This window comes from Etheostoma cragini, chromosome 12 (assembly GCF_013103735.1).
Source record: "Etheostoma cragini isolate CJK2018 chromosome 12, CSU_Ecrag_1.0, whole genome shotgun sequence".
NCBI classification, from domain to species: Eukaryota; Metazoa; Chordata; class Actinopteri; order Perciformes; family Percidae; genus Etheostoma; species Etheostoma cragini.
In genome coordinates this window covers 23,020,781-23,033,821 of record NC_048418.1, presented here as the reverse complement: position 1 = coordinate 23,033,821, position 13,041 = coordinate 23,020,781, and the positions used below count along the sequence as shown (strand labels likewise).

Here is a 13,041-nt window from a genome sequence, read left to right as displayed (position 1 = left end):
TCACACACACACACACACACACACACGCACACACACGCACACAGACACAGAGCTCTAAAGGGACACAGCAATTGAAGTGTGGCTGTCGCTCCAATACAATTTTACATTCTCCTCATTTCTATAGCCCACCACCACCCTCTCTCCTCTCTTTTGCTCCCTCCAACCTTTGTGATTTTCATTCACCAACCTTCCTCCATTTTTCTTCCCTAATTTTGCTGCATTTCATTGAGCTCACACCCCTATCTGCTCGCTCCCTTTCATATTTTCATTCACATTCTGCGGCTCAGGGGCTCATTCATAAACAGCACCACTCCTCACAGCGGCAAAAAGTCGAGGGGGGAGGATGCGGGGAGGGTTGCCCCTCCTGTACTGACTGCTGCATGGCGAGGGCTCCCTGAAAACTGCCAATCCCGACGCTGAGAAAAGGGGAGGGTAGGGAGGAGAGTGAGGAGGGGAGAGAATTGGGAGTAGGAAACCATCCGCTTCAAAATACATTCTACTCCACCTCCTCTGTTCCTCAATCATTCATTCAACCCACCCTCCATTCACACAACACACCTCATCTACTGCAGTTTTGTTTGAGCTGCAGATGTTTCAACACGTTTAGCAACAGACAGACAATGCGGTGATGTACAGAATTTTGTATGCATCGACTGTGTGTGTGTGTGTGTCTGTGTGTGTGTGTGTGTGTGTGTGTGTGTGTGTGTCTGTGTGTCTGTGTGTGTGTGGATAATTTCCCTCTAGTTGAGGCCAGAGGACACTGCAGACTAAACAACCTTTACTTGTCTTTGTTCAAGCAGCTCCATTCATCTCTGCATTACCTTGTTCCTGACAAAGTGTTAAATCCAAAACCAATGCAACACAATATCACTACCTCCTTGCTGCTCATTATTACCCAACAAGACATCCATCACTGCAAGACACATACATGAAAAACGTATCAGGCACTGTCAGAGTCTTTGGGAACATGCAATCACTTCAACATTAGGCCACTGTTTAAACAAACAACCAATATGTTACTTGAACGCCACTGTGAATAAGCTGTTTGGCAACGGCCAGCACAAACTGGGGCAGTGACAGGGAGGACAGAGCTGATACAACCCTATCTGATCAGACGTGCTTCGCCTCCAACGCCACAGGAAGAAAGGGCTGCAATCAATAAAAGGAAGTGCAAACGTTAAAATGGCCAAGGCCCTCGGTCCTGTTATTCCTCTGAAAGCTGCCTTTTCCTCAAAACCTATTTAGTGTTGTTTTGCCAAGCGCATGGAGGAGGTGTGTGCATGCATGTGCTTTGGTTTCTGTAGCTCAAAGTAGGCAGGAGAGGAAGCTGACAAAAAAACAATATAGAAAGGAACGGAATAATAACTATAGTGGGAATGCTGACTAGAAAATGCATTTCCGGCAGTGTGAATGCTGATGAGCTTGCCTGTGCAGAGAGTGATAGACGTGCTAGGAGGATGAGCTGGAAGGAGAAAATAGAGCAGATGATAAGTGAAAAAATGAGGGGATGAGGGAAAAATGAGGGGATGAATTTCCCATGAGCAACAGCATATCTGATATCAGCTGGGTCCTCTGACAGCTGCCGAGACATAACTCCTGACTTCAAATCTCTTCCACTCTACCCCCATGTTTTCTGTGTTGCCAGTGACTTTCCATCCCATCAGCATTTTGGGTCTGTGTGTGAGTGCGTGTGTGTGTGTGTGTGTGTGTGTGTGCACATTTCTAGGAAAAGGATGTGAGAGGACTGTGACCCCATCTTCCCGTCAACACCAAAAATCCTCCTGCTCAGCCTATACGTTCCTTCAGTTCGACATGTACTGCATAGGTTTACAAACTAACAGTACACTCATGTACATGGGTTAGCTTCTTCCCAGTGCACCCAGTGATAGGTACACAAACAAAAAACTGCATGTCTGACCTGCAGAATCTTCCAGCAGGAGGTAAGAGCACAGCTTTCCCAAGCTATGGTAATAATTATGTCTACATATATAACCACATGTAATATTGCAATATCATACATGAAACTAGAAAGTGCATTTCCTGCAGAAAATACATGGGAATGCTGAATGGCTGCGTTGCTAAAGCTAAACTAAATGAATAGCTTAAATCCGTAAAATGTAGTTGAAATATTGAGAATAGTTGGAAAAGTTGAAAACCACCACTAATGTAAAAAAAGATGTGGCGTAATTTTAAATAAATAAATCGAAGTGCTAAAGCTAAACTGCTTAAGCTTAATATTAAAAATAAAAAAAAGTATAAATAGTTGAAAAAAAAGTTTAAAAGTTGAAGTCCCATCACATGCTGAAAGACTTTAAAAGTAGAACGTGTGCCGAAGATACGGACGACGAAAAAACGTCCGGAAGACAAAATAATAACTAAAATAACTGAAATGCTAAAGCTAAAATGGATAATTAGCTTAAATCAGTAAGAAAAAGTAGGGATAAGAAGGTGAAGTTGTAAGAAATGTGACAATTGTTCTAATTAATATCAATGTCTTGAATAATAGCCGCTCTGTTTGGCTGTTTTTTAGGTTACAAAATCAATTTCTCAAAACATTTGGCTATGCCATTGGGAGGCCTCAGAACCAACACACTAGGCTCATCCCCATTCATATGGTCCATTACAGGTTTTGTCGACCTGGGCATTCACATCACACCTTTTGTTTCACGAGGCTAATTTTAACCCCCTCCTAAACTCCGCAAAGAGAAGGGCCTGAAAAGAAGGACCTCACTCCCTTTGTCATTGCTTGGTGTAGTTTCTATTATGAAAATGAATATTTTGCCAAGGTTATTATACCCCCCTACAGATGATCCATCTACTTTTGTCAGACAAGGTACTGAAGCTGGTCAATGGCTGGCTGAGTGACTTCATTTGGAGTAGGAGAAAGCCCAGGATAAAAGTAGCCAAACTACAATTGTCTAGTTCAAAGGGAGGTCTAGATCTTCCCAACATCACATGGTATCAGCTAGCATGCCATTTAAGATTTAAAGCAAATTGGGTCAAGGAGGATCCCCCTTCTGATTTGCTGAGTTTGGAAAAATCACAGACTTCAGGCTCCTGGCTATGCCTTTTGGCCTTCAAGGACTTAAAGTCCGCCAGGAGCCAATTCTATAACCAACCCCATAATCTGTATTACATTAAAAGCATGGTTCATTACACAAAAGCTTGAAGGAAGGTCTGGACTAACATCTGAATTCAAGGCAATCCTAACTTCTTACCAGGCATGGTGGATGGTGGGTATAATACTTGGACATCGCGAGGGATAAAGAGGATGTGTGATTTGTTTCAGAGTGCATCCATGCTATCTTTTGCACAACTTTGGGAAAAGTAGGATCTCCCCAGGCATGACTTTTTCAAATATCTGCAGATTCGGGACTTCATAAACAGGGGCACTTAACTCAATATCGATGCCACTACATCTGCAGTTGAACAACTGCTCCTCCTTGGCCCAGCTAAGAAATCCATTACTCGCTTTTACAATGACTTAAGCCAGGCTGATGTGACAAATGTACTGTACAGGATGTTACGCAGAAATGGCAGGGTGACTTGGTATAGATGTTGTTGGGGATAAATTGACTTACATATGGACTCAAACAAAGAAAATATCTGTGTGTAACCGTGCCACATTGATGCAATTTAAGATACAAATCTCTCCTGACAAAAGACACAAAATGAACTCTCAACTGCATTTTTAAAATGGAAAATCTCAGTGCTTTCGACTGTAGCATCTGCCTCTTTCCCATTGTGATACTCATAACACTGTACTTGCAACCTAGTCATTTTGAACTTCTAGAACTGAGAACAGGGGTGTTTTTATTTTAATTATTATTTTTTATTCTATTTGTTTCCTATCCATTGTATTGGTTGGGTGCATGTGAAATGTAAAGGTGTACAAACCATTGTTGTACTGAGCATTGTGATCTTATCGTTGTGTTTATATTAATATACAAAAAAGTTCAATAAACATATTTAAGATAAATAAATAAAAAATGTGCCCTAATTGCCACCCTTAAATTGCTCAATATCCCAACAAAAAAAATCCTGAGATGCAAATGAAAGCTCCAGAAAAAGATTGTCTGAGGGCATTATGCAACCAGGATGTTTGTGCTAACTACTATTTTCAAAAAGGTCAAGAATGAGCTTTTGCACTCAAAGATTTTCAGCTTCCTTTCGTAAAGGACAAGAAGTAGCAGCATTTTCACATTTGAGAGGCTGCTATCAGCAAATTATTTGGACATTTCTGCTCAGAAGCAACTTAAATGATAATCAATTTCAAATGTTTGCGCATTAATATTACTGTGAATTGACTAATCAACTAATTGTTTCAGCATAAAATACAAATATATACTCAAAGACACATATAAAAAGGCTACCAACGAAACAACCACAAAAACCAGCGGGCCGCATTTCAACGAACATTAACAGACATGCAGCAAACCCATAACTTCCAACTATAAAAATAATTGGAATGTGTGTGTGTACATATGCCTGTATGTGTGTGTCCAGTTCTGAAAAGGTTTCAGTAATAAGTATTTTCCTTAATAACCTTTTGCGCATAAAAAAATGTATGCTGAAATGTTTTGATGCCAAAACAGCCCTACACACACACACATACGTTAGTGTTTCCCGTTCCGACAGTGGATATTATGTGTCATGCCCTCTTCACCAGGTGCACTCATGTTAACATGTAGACAAAATGGTAGGCAGATGGAAACTCCCAGGACACCGCCTCACCCACATCTCAGCCCCACTCGCTGCTCAAGAACAGAGTCATTACGTCATCACGCCTCGCCTTGGGGACCGAGGCATGAGCGCTGTCCACTTGGGAGACGTGGGATCATTACATCACCGGCAGCAGCCCGGAGCGAGCCATAAAAGCAGGAGCCGTGGCTGTGTGCGGCAGGCAGGAACTGGGCCGTGTGAGCTGTTCATCGCTAATGCTCGGTAATGTCGCTAACAGCGACATTACCGATATTTAATAATATTATTATTAAAACTGTTGGCATAATAATACCATTATACTGATCACACTAACCAAGATAACCATGGAGCCATCGTCTGTCCTTGTGAAAGGTACAGGATGTTTCTGGAGGGGGGGGGCAGAGCAAGCAGAGGAGACTCCCAGACCCGATGAGATAAACTGACAACATCAACTTTGATATGACTTTCTATTAACATCCAGTCTGTACTTTTCTATAGTGTGTAAACCGTCTCCTTGTTTTCACAAGTAAGAAAATGAACATTCATATAACTTCAGATGTCTCCGTCTATTCCTGATAATGAAATTATCCTATTCTAACACCATCACGCTTCCAATATATGTGTATATTGGCAATACAAGTGAATATTTATTCATTTTATTTTCCCTTTAGGAACACCCTGATCACATTCCCACAGTTCCACGTTCCTACCCGGAAGCCGCCGGGATCAAAGTCTGATCTGCTGCCACTGGGCGGTTGGGGTTAAGGGCCTTGCTCAAGGGCACCTCAGTGGTGGTAATGAGGGAGGGGCAAGAGCTGCTCTTTCACCTTCCCCACCCAGATTTTATCCGGTCGGTCTGGGGATTGAACCTACAACCTCCAGTTCACAAGCTTGCTTCTCTTACCTTAAGACCACCACCGGTTGTCCATATTATTATAATTCCAAGACATGTTACTGCACTCTAAATAAGCATCATGTTACCAGAAACAACACTGACCTGTTGTTATTGTGGTGAAAGTAGGCGTCCGAGTAGGCAGTGCAGCTTCTCAACAGGATATGCTATTATGAATGATTTCCCCACCTTGGTTATCACGAGGGACTAGAGGATCGATACTGTATCTACTGATAAATAACACAGTTAGCGAGTGATTTAGTACCGGTTAGCAGGAAGTACACAAGATAGAGTGAACAGCGCTGTAGAAGAGACAATAATGTCTTCAGACAAATCGGTCAAGAATAAATATATTATTATTATTACATATTTTTAGAGACTATTTTCCGCTGCAACTTTGAACTAGTCTGGGTAATATGGCCAAAATCTTCTATCCTGATATAGGTTATTTCGTATCTCCATGACGATACGCATCACAATATACTGTAGCGTGTTTTCTGGTAATTCAATATATGAAATAACCACATTGTAAAGTCTATTTTGTGTACTTGTGTGTGAAAAGAACACTTGACAAATGAAAAAATAATAAAATAATAAAATTCTCATTGTATAACAATCTTTAGTGCAAAATGAACATAATGATGTCCAAATGATGTTAATATTGCCATAAAGAAGTCTGGCTCCTGTTTTTTGACACTGCAAGAAAAACAATATTAAAAAAAATGTATATATACACCATAGACCTTTTTGATAGGTATACTCTATAGGATAGAGTTTTGATATTTCAAATATCTTCATATCACTACTAGTGAGTATTTTGCAGCAGTATGATGCATGTGAGATTGGCTCAAAATAGAGAGTCCAAGTTTATTATAATGAAGAAATATTATCATGTGCAACTGTGTGCCGCCGACAATTATGTGTTATGTGTTTCAAAGATGGCGTTTGATAGTTAACACGCCTTGTTAGTCATAACAATTGTTGGTTTTGGTCTTTTTATGAGATTTGTTGACAATAAGAAAAATATAGAATGCCACAAAGAATAAATAAGACAATTTCCTGGATATAGAAAATTACCAGTGTTATCTTTAAGAACTACCTTAAATCTTAAACTATCTTCTAATAATGCCATAAAGTTGGTAAGCGATTTCTCTATTGATTGAAACATGAGATAGAGAGATTACACTGTGTGATCATGCATGCTTATAATATTTTTTTTCATTTCAGGCTATAGCTAAGACGTTGAATTAGCAGCAGTATCGGTCTTCCGGTCTAGACTATAAGCACATGCAGTCCTGAGTAGGAGTTCAAGACAAAGAAAGAATAATACTGAAAGGCAGAAGTGGAGCAGGAACAGAGTGGTGGTGATGCGCAGTGGGAAGAAAACAGGTAAATGAAGGCTGAGGATGTCAGCAAAACACATGTATCAAACTGTACAGATAAACAGAGGAAGAAGAAGAAAGACAAAACTGTCATCAGCATGCAACAAATCCCTCCGGCTCACCCCATCTTTGCATGGCTCCCTCCCTTGTATACCTTCTCTCTGTGCTGTATCTTAATGGAAATCACCTCCATCTGAGACAGCTAAGTGGCCCAAACTGGATTAGTTATTTACCTCCCCTCCATCTCTCTTTCCTGTATCCACCCGTCTCAAACACACACACATACATACAAACGAGGGCGATGGCGGCTTTAAGTCTTCCTTTACATCTTCCCCCCTCTCTGCCACATTATGCCCCGCTCCTATAAGGACGGTAATTAAGTGTGTCATTTTTATACGAGAGACAATGGTCCCTTTGGATTTACAGAGCAGGCGTTTGTCCAAGCGCGCTGATATCCTAAGTGCTTTGCAGAGCTATTCATATCTCCACATCTCCGGCTTCCCTACATAGCTGCTTCTCTGTGCATGTGTACGCCAACACGTGCCGCTGACAGAACCGTGTGTTGGAGAGATAGAGCGATAGATAGAGCGAGAGAGAGAGAGAGATGCCCTCGAAGATGAGAACTCTCAAGCGATATGATGGCGCGCCTTTGGGTCGGAATCGGCGTGCAGAAAGCGCTCTGCCCTGGCGTTGCCTGCTGCGGTGGAACACATGAGAGAAGCAAGAGGAGATATTTGATGTATCAGACACGCATTGAAAAAGTGAGGCTGTGTACTATCTCACGTAGAAATGTGTTGGACGATGCAGTATTTTCAACAAAGTACCAGAACATTACATTCAAGTAAAAAAAAAAAAAAACTCCCATCATAGTATCATGTCTGTACACGGGTGCAGTAGTCTTGCAGGAATTAGACAAAAGCAAAACAGGGAGCTTTTTGTCCAGTGAGCAGCCCAATTTACGACAACCTCACCTTTACATCCTTGCACACACACACACACACACACACACACACTCCCTGACACAACTTTAACAAACCTCCCCTAACAAAGCCCACAAACACACACACACACACCCCTGAGTATGCATAAACAAAGCTTGCATCTGAAAGGAACAGACCACCACAGCCATCTATGCTTCTGTGGAGGTATAACTGGTCCAAGAAAACTATGAAAATGGCACGTCAGCCTACATATATCTGCGTTTAACTCATCCCGATGATAAAGCATGACTACAAGGATGTGATGCAACTTACTGCATGCTATCAGAAGGGACTACATCAACCTCTGGGAACAAATCCCTTGTTTTCCATGGTTAAACGGATACAACAAATCAAATTAAGAACCCCTGTAATTCACAGGTCCATAAATGTGCACTCTTTATCAATATTAGTCGGTAAATAACAAATGAATACACAATATGAACGGATACAGTCTTACTCTGGATTAAAATAAATATACAACCAAGAGGAAACCGATGAAGAATTTGTGTTTATAGGTTATTTCGAGCAGCTCCAATTCACATATAGGTCTGCTCCACGTCCGGGGGCCATACCACTATGTTCATGCTCTAGCTGTTTAGGTTTTTTACGGAGCAGCTGGGCCATTTAAAATAAAAACATTTTGCAGGTATTGAGTGCAAGAGAAGTGGGTTTATATTTAAGGGAACAGTGACATCTTGTGGACAAACTTTAAAATTGCCCTTCAAAGCCTGGGAGATTTCAGTTTCTTGAGCAATAAAGTGTGGCTTCTGGGACGCCTAGGTAGCTCACCTGGTTGCGTGCGCCCTATGTACCCCTATGTTCCTTTCCGCAGTGGCTGTGAGTTTGATTCCAACCTGCGGCACATTTCTGCATGTCATTCCCTGTCTCTCTCCCTCTTTCCTGTCTCCAGCTCTCCAGTCTAATGAATGCCAAAACAAATCTTCAATAAAGTGTGACTTCTCATTTAAAAATGATGGCAAAATCAACTTCAATGTACTTTACCGTTGTGTTATCTTCCCAATTAACCATGAACTTGCCCTTCCCGGTCAAAAATGAATTTTATTTTGTGCTTTCCCGATGTTTTTATCATTTTTTTTAAATTAATTTGTCACTTTTTTCATGCTTTTGGCGCTTTTTTTTAGGTTTAATTTTCTGGTTTAATAATAGTTTTTACACTTGTTCTTGGAATTCATGGTCAACAAACCTCATTTGGATCAAATTATACATAAGGTTTTAGTTAAAAAGGCAGAAAATATGAATTATTTGGACTAATAGTTAAGATCAGAGGAAAATGAGTGGATCACAAATGGGTAAATGTCAATGTTTAGTCCGGATACTTTTTTGAAAAATAGATCAAATGCTATAAGATTAAAGAAAACATCCAAAAATTCAATGAAAGTAATCATTAATTTTACCTGAAGAATGCTGTATGGAATCATCCGTGTTATTTATTAAAATTTTGATACAAAACACTTTGAAACGGGTCAAGTTGACCCGAGAACAGTGTTAAGGTTAACAGTGAGAATACACGGAAATGTGTCCATGCAGAAACTTGTACCGAAAAGTACCGAAAATTAAGTCAGGAAATCCAGACCAAAATCCAAAAGATTAAGGGTCTGGCATCGAGTAATGAAAGTTGGCCATCTTGAGGGGCGGCACCAAGCGTAAATTTGAAAATCTCACTGCATGCAATTGGATAACACTTCGACCAATCACAACAACACACAGGGTGACGTATCCAGAGCCCCATACGCTTAGCTACCGTCGTCATGTGTTTAGCTCGCCTCTGGCCCCGCCTATGTCATATACCCCAATGTGATTGGTGTTGCTCGGCTACAAGAGCATAGTTAATGAGCAGCATTACTCGATGCCAGAGCAAATTCAAATTGTGCTCTCGCGAGAACTCTGGTTGCCAGGGTACCGAAAGTTGGCTTTCAAAGCCTGTCCGGATTCTTTTTTACGAATAGTTCCTAATTTTTAACATAGTTCTGTCAATTGTAGACTGTACTTTATTCAAGCACCTGGCTCCTTGTGTACGGAATATTAGTAAATTACCAATTAGCAGACATTACATTCCGGAATGTTGTCATGTTGCGATCTTCAACTTTAACTCCAGTTCAACATCTGGCAGAGATAAAAGGAATTGAAATGCTCAGAGTTGTACGATTACAATAGATCAATAGATTACAATAGATAGCCGGATTTGTAGCCCCTCCCCTCCACATCATCACATACCCTTCACCATACCTAGACATTAGCATAGGGAACTTTCCATAACACCATCTCTCAATGTAAATCAAACCAGCTATTAGGCTAACTGAAATAACACCATGCCAATCTCTAGGCATGGTGAAGGGTATGTGATGATAAGGGGGGGCTATTTTAATTCCAAAGACCAAGGGAACTTTATCAGGATGCATAGTATCCTGATCCATGAAATAACTGGCCTTTGAAAATATAAATCTGCCTGCCTCTATGGGAATTTAACATAAAGTTATGCCCCCTGTATTTTAAGGAAGAACATGTATTTATTTACAATACATTATTCATTCACAAAGAACATTGGTGTCCATAAAAGGTTGAATTATCCTAATGTTTTTAATTAAGGCATTAAGATCTATTTCCAAGAGATGGTTTTCATTATTCTTTGTAATCAACTATTAGCATGGGTTTGCAAACTTTCTCAAGCCACTGTGTGAGTATATATATATATATATATATATATATATATATATATATATATATATTTTTAATTTCTTCTTCATAAAAGTATGTTGTTTGCTAATTCTAGCCGTGGATGTGGACCTTCAATTCTATACAAATGGAACAAAAGTACACATGATGCTAATGATAGCATTGACAACCATAAAAGGTAGAAGAATGACGGGGGGGGGGGGGGGGGGGGGGGGTGAGTCCCCTGCTTGACTGAACTAGGGGACCCCTAATTTACCAGAAAGCCCCCAAATGTTGCCAATATGTTCCGACCGAGTGATGCCCGATCTTTGTGTGTTGTGAATCAGAATAACATGAGACTACTAACCAAGTATCAGAATAGAGTCTTCTTTGTTGACGTGCTTTTCCAGAAGGTGCTGGAATTTGGAGAATCTGCCCAACCAATCATAACTCTGCTCCGTCTTGTATCTATCATCCCAGTAGTCGACGTCTTTGTACCTGGAGTTGTCATCCGGCAGGTAGTCCATGCTCTCTGTGACATGGAAATATCAGTTAATTTATTGTGATTGTAGAAGCTGCAATATGTAGCTAAATCGCAATATCTGGTAGGAAAATAACAATTAGATTGTATCCTCAAAATGTTGATTTGACCCAAGAAACATCATGACATGTCATGTCATAGGCGCTATTAGTCTTAATTTTGTTACCTCCTGGTTGTTAAAAGCTTGAAGTGATTCAGGGTTTCTTGTTTTTAGGCGCTGCCATAAATTGAGAGTTCATTTATCAGTAGAAATGTTTGAGAAAAACTGGTGTAGGCCGGGAACTTGGAGCCAATACACTTTACTTTGTTGTTACAGTTCCATTAATGTCAGACAGGCGCACACACACACACACACACACACACACACACACACACACACACACACACACACACAGACAGACATAGACAGACATTGACAGATATAGACACAGACATAGACACACACAGACATAGACACAGACACTGACAGACACAGACACACATAGACACAGACATAGACAGACATAGACACAGACACACATAGACAAAGACACTGACACAGACAGAAATAGACAGACACTGACAGACACAGACAGATATAGACACAGACAGACATAGACAGAGACACACATAGACAAAGACACAGATATAGACAGACATAGACACAGACATAGAAACAGACATAGACACAGACAGACATTGACAGATAGACACAGACATACACACACAGACATAGACACAGACACTGACACAGATAGACATAGACACAGACATAGACACAGACACACATAGACAAAGACAAAGACACAGACATAGACACAGACATAGACACAGACATAGACACATAAACATTGACACAGACAGCCATAGACACAGACACTGACACTGACACTGACACTGACAGTGACCCACACACACACACACACACACACACACACACACACACACACACACACACACACACACACACACACACACACACACACACACACACACACACACACACACACACACAGAGAGAATGGGCTTTGGGTACTTACGAATTCCTCGTTAAAGCCAATGGCTGTGTAATCAGTAAACACGCACGGAACCCACGTGTTGTAGTTTTCCAGCATGGAAGTGCCTCACACCGTGTAGGTACACTCACTGCAGACGCATGTACATCCACAACACAATAAACATTAATGAGAAGTCGCAGTGAGTCGTCTTTTCCCCTCCCGCTTGACCCTACTTCTAAAATAAGTTTCGAAGGGAGCCTAAAAGCTGCAGAGTGCTTTAATAACTTATCAGTTTTGAAAAGACGCAGGTACTTCCTTGTTGATGTTTTCTTCTTCTTTTCCGCGGTTATTTTTTTCGGTGCATACCGCCACCTACCGTACCGGAGTATGTAGAACCGGCTCGATTTTACATTAGTCTGTGATAATAAAACACAATAAATGAATAAAGTTGCTTATTCAAATAGATTTTACCCCACTATTTTGCCTCACATTGTCTCTCCTCATACCCATATATTAATATTAATATGCACTCTATGCTCACACCCCTTCCATTTCTCATCCTCTCCCTACATAGTGAGATAAAATTGTTGTAAAGATCATTTTCTCACAGCTTTTCTTCTTCTTAAAACAAATCAATACATTTCAAACATAGGATGGTGGACCACATTTTGAACTTCTAGGCCTATGACTAATTTTTTGTCCAACTTTCTTTATTGCATTTCACAACTTGATACACATCAATCATTAGTACAATGAAAACACAGTAGTTATATAGAAAAAAAAAAGAAGTACAAGCTGATTTCTCCCAGAACCCTAACCACCCCAAACGCACCCCGTCCAGGTCCAAACACAAGACAAACAGCCTGCTGGGATCTAGTCCCTGTAGCAGTTTCTA

At 40.6% G+C, this 13,041-nt stretch overlaps 1 protein-coding gene across 1 annotated transcript in view; it reads right to left on the bottom strand.

Moving 5' to 3' along the window:
- The window catches only part of ece2a (endothelin converting enzyme 2a), a 76,912-nt gene extending 64,436 nt beyond the window's left edge, over nt 1–12,476 (bottom strand). Inside the window, exons 1-2 of the mRNA XM_034887506.1 lie at nt 12,189–12,476; nt 10,996–11,160 (exon numbers count right to left, since the gene is read on the bottom strand). Coding sequence (XP_034743397.1) covers nt 10,996–11,155 — 160 coding nt within the window. The 5' untranslated portion in view covers nt 11,156–11,160; nt 12,189–12,476. The remainder of the gene's footprint in view (nt 1–10,995; nt 11,161–12,188) is intronic.
- Between the last annotated feature and the right edge of the window lie 565 nt (nt 12,477–13,041).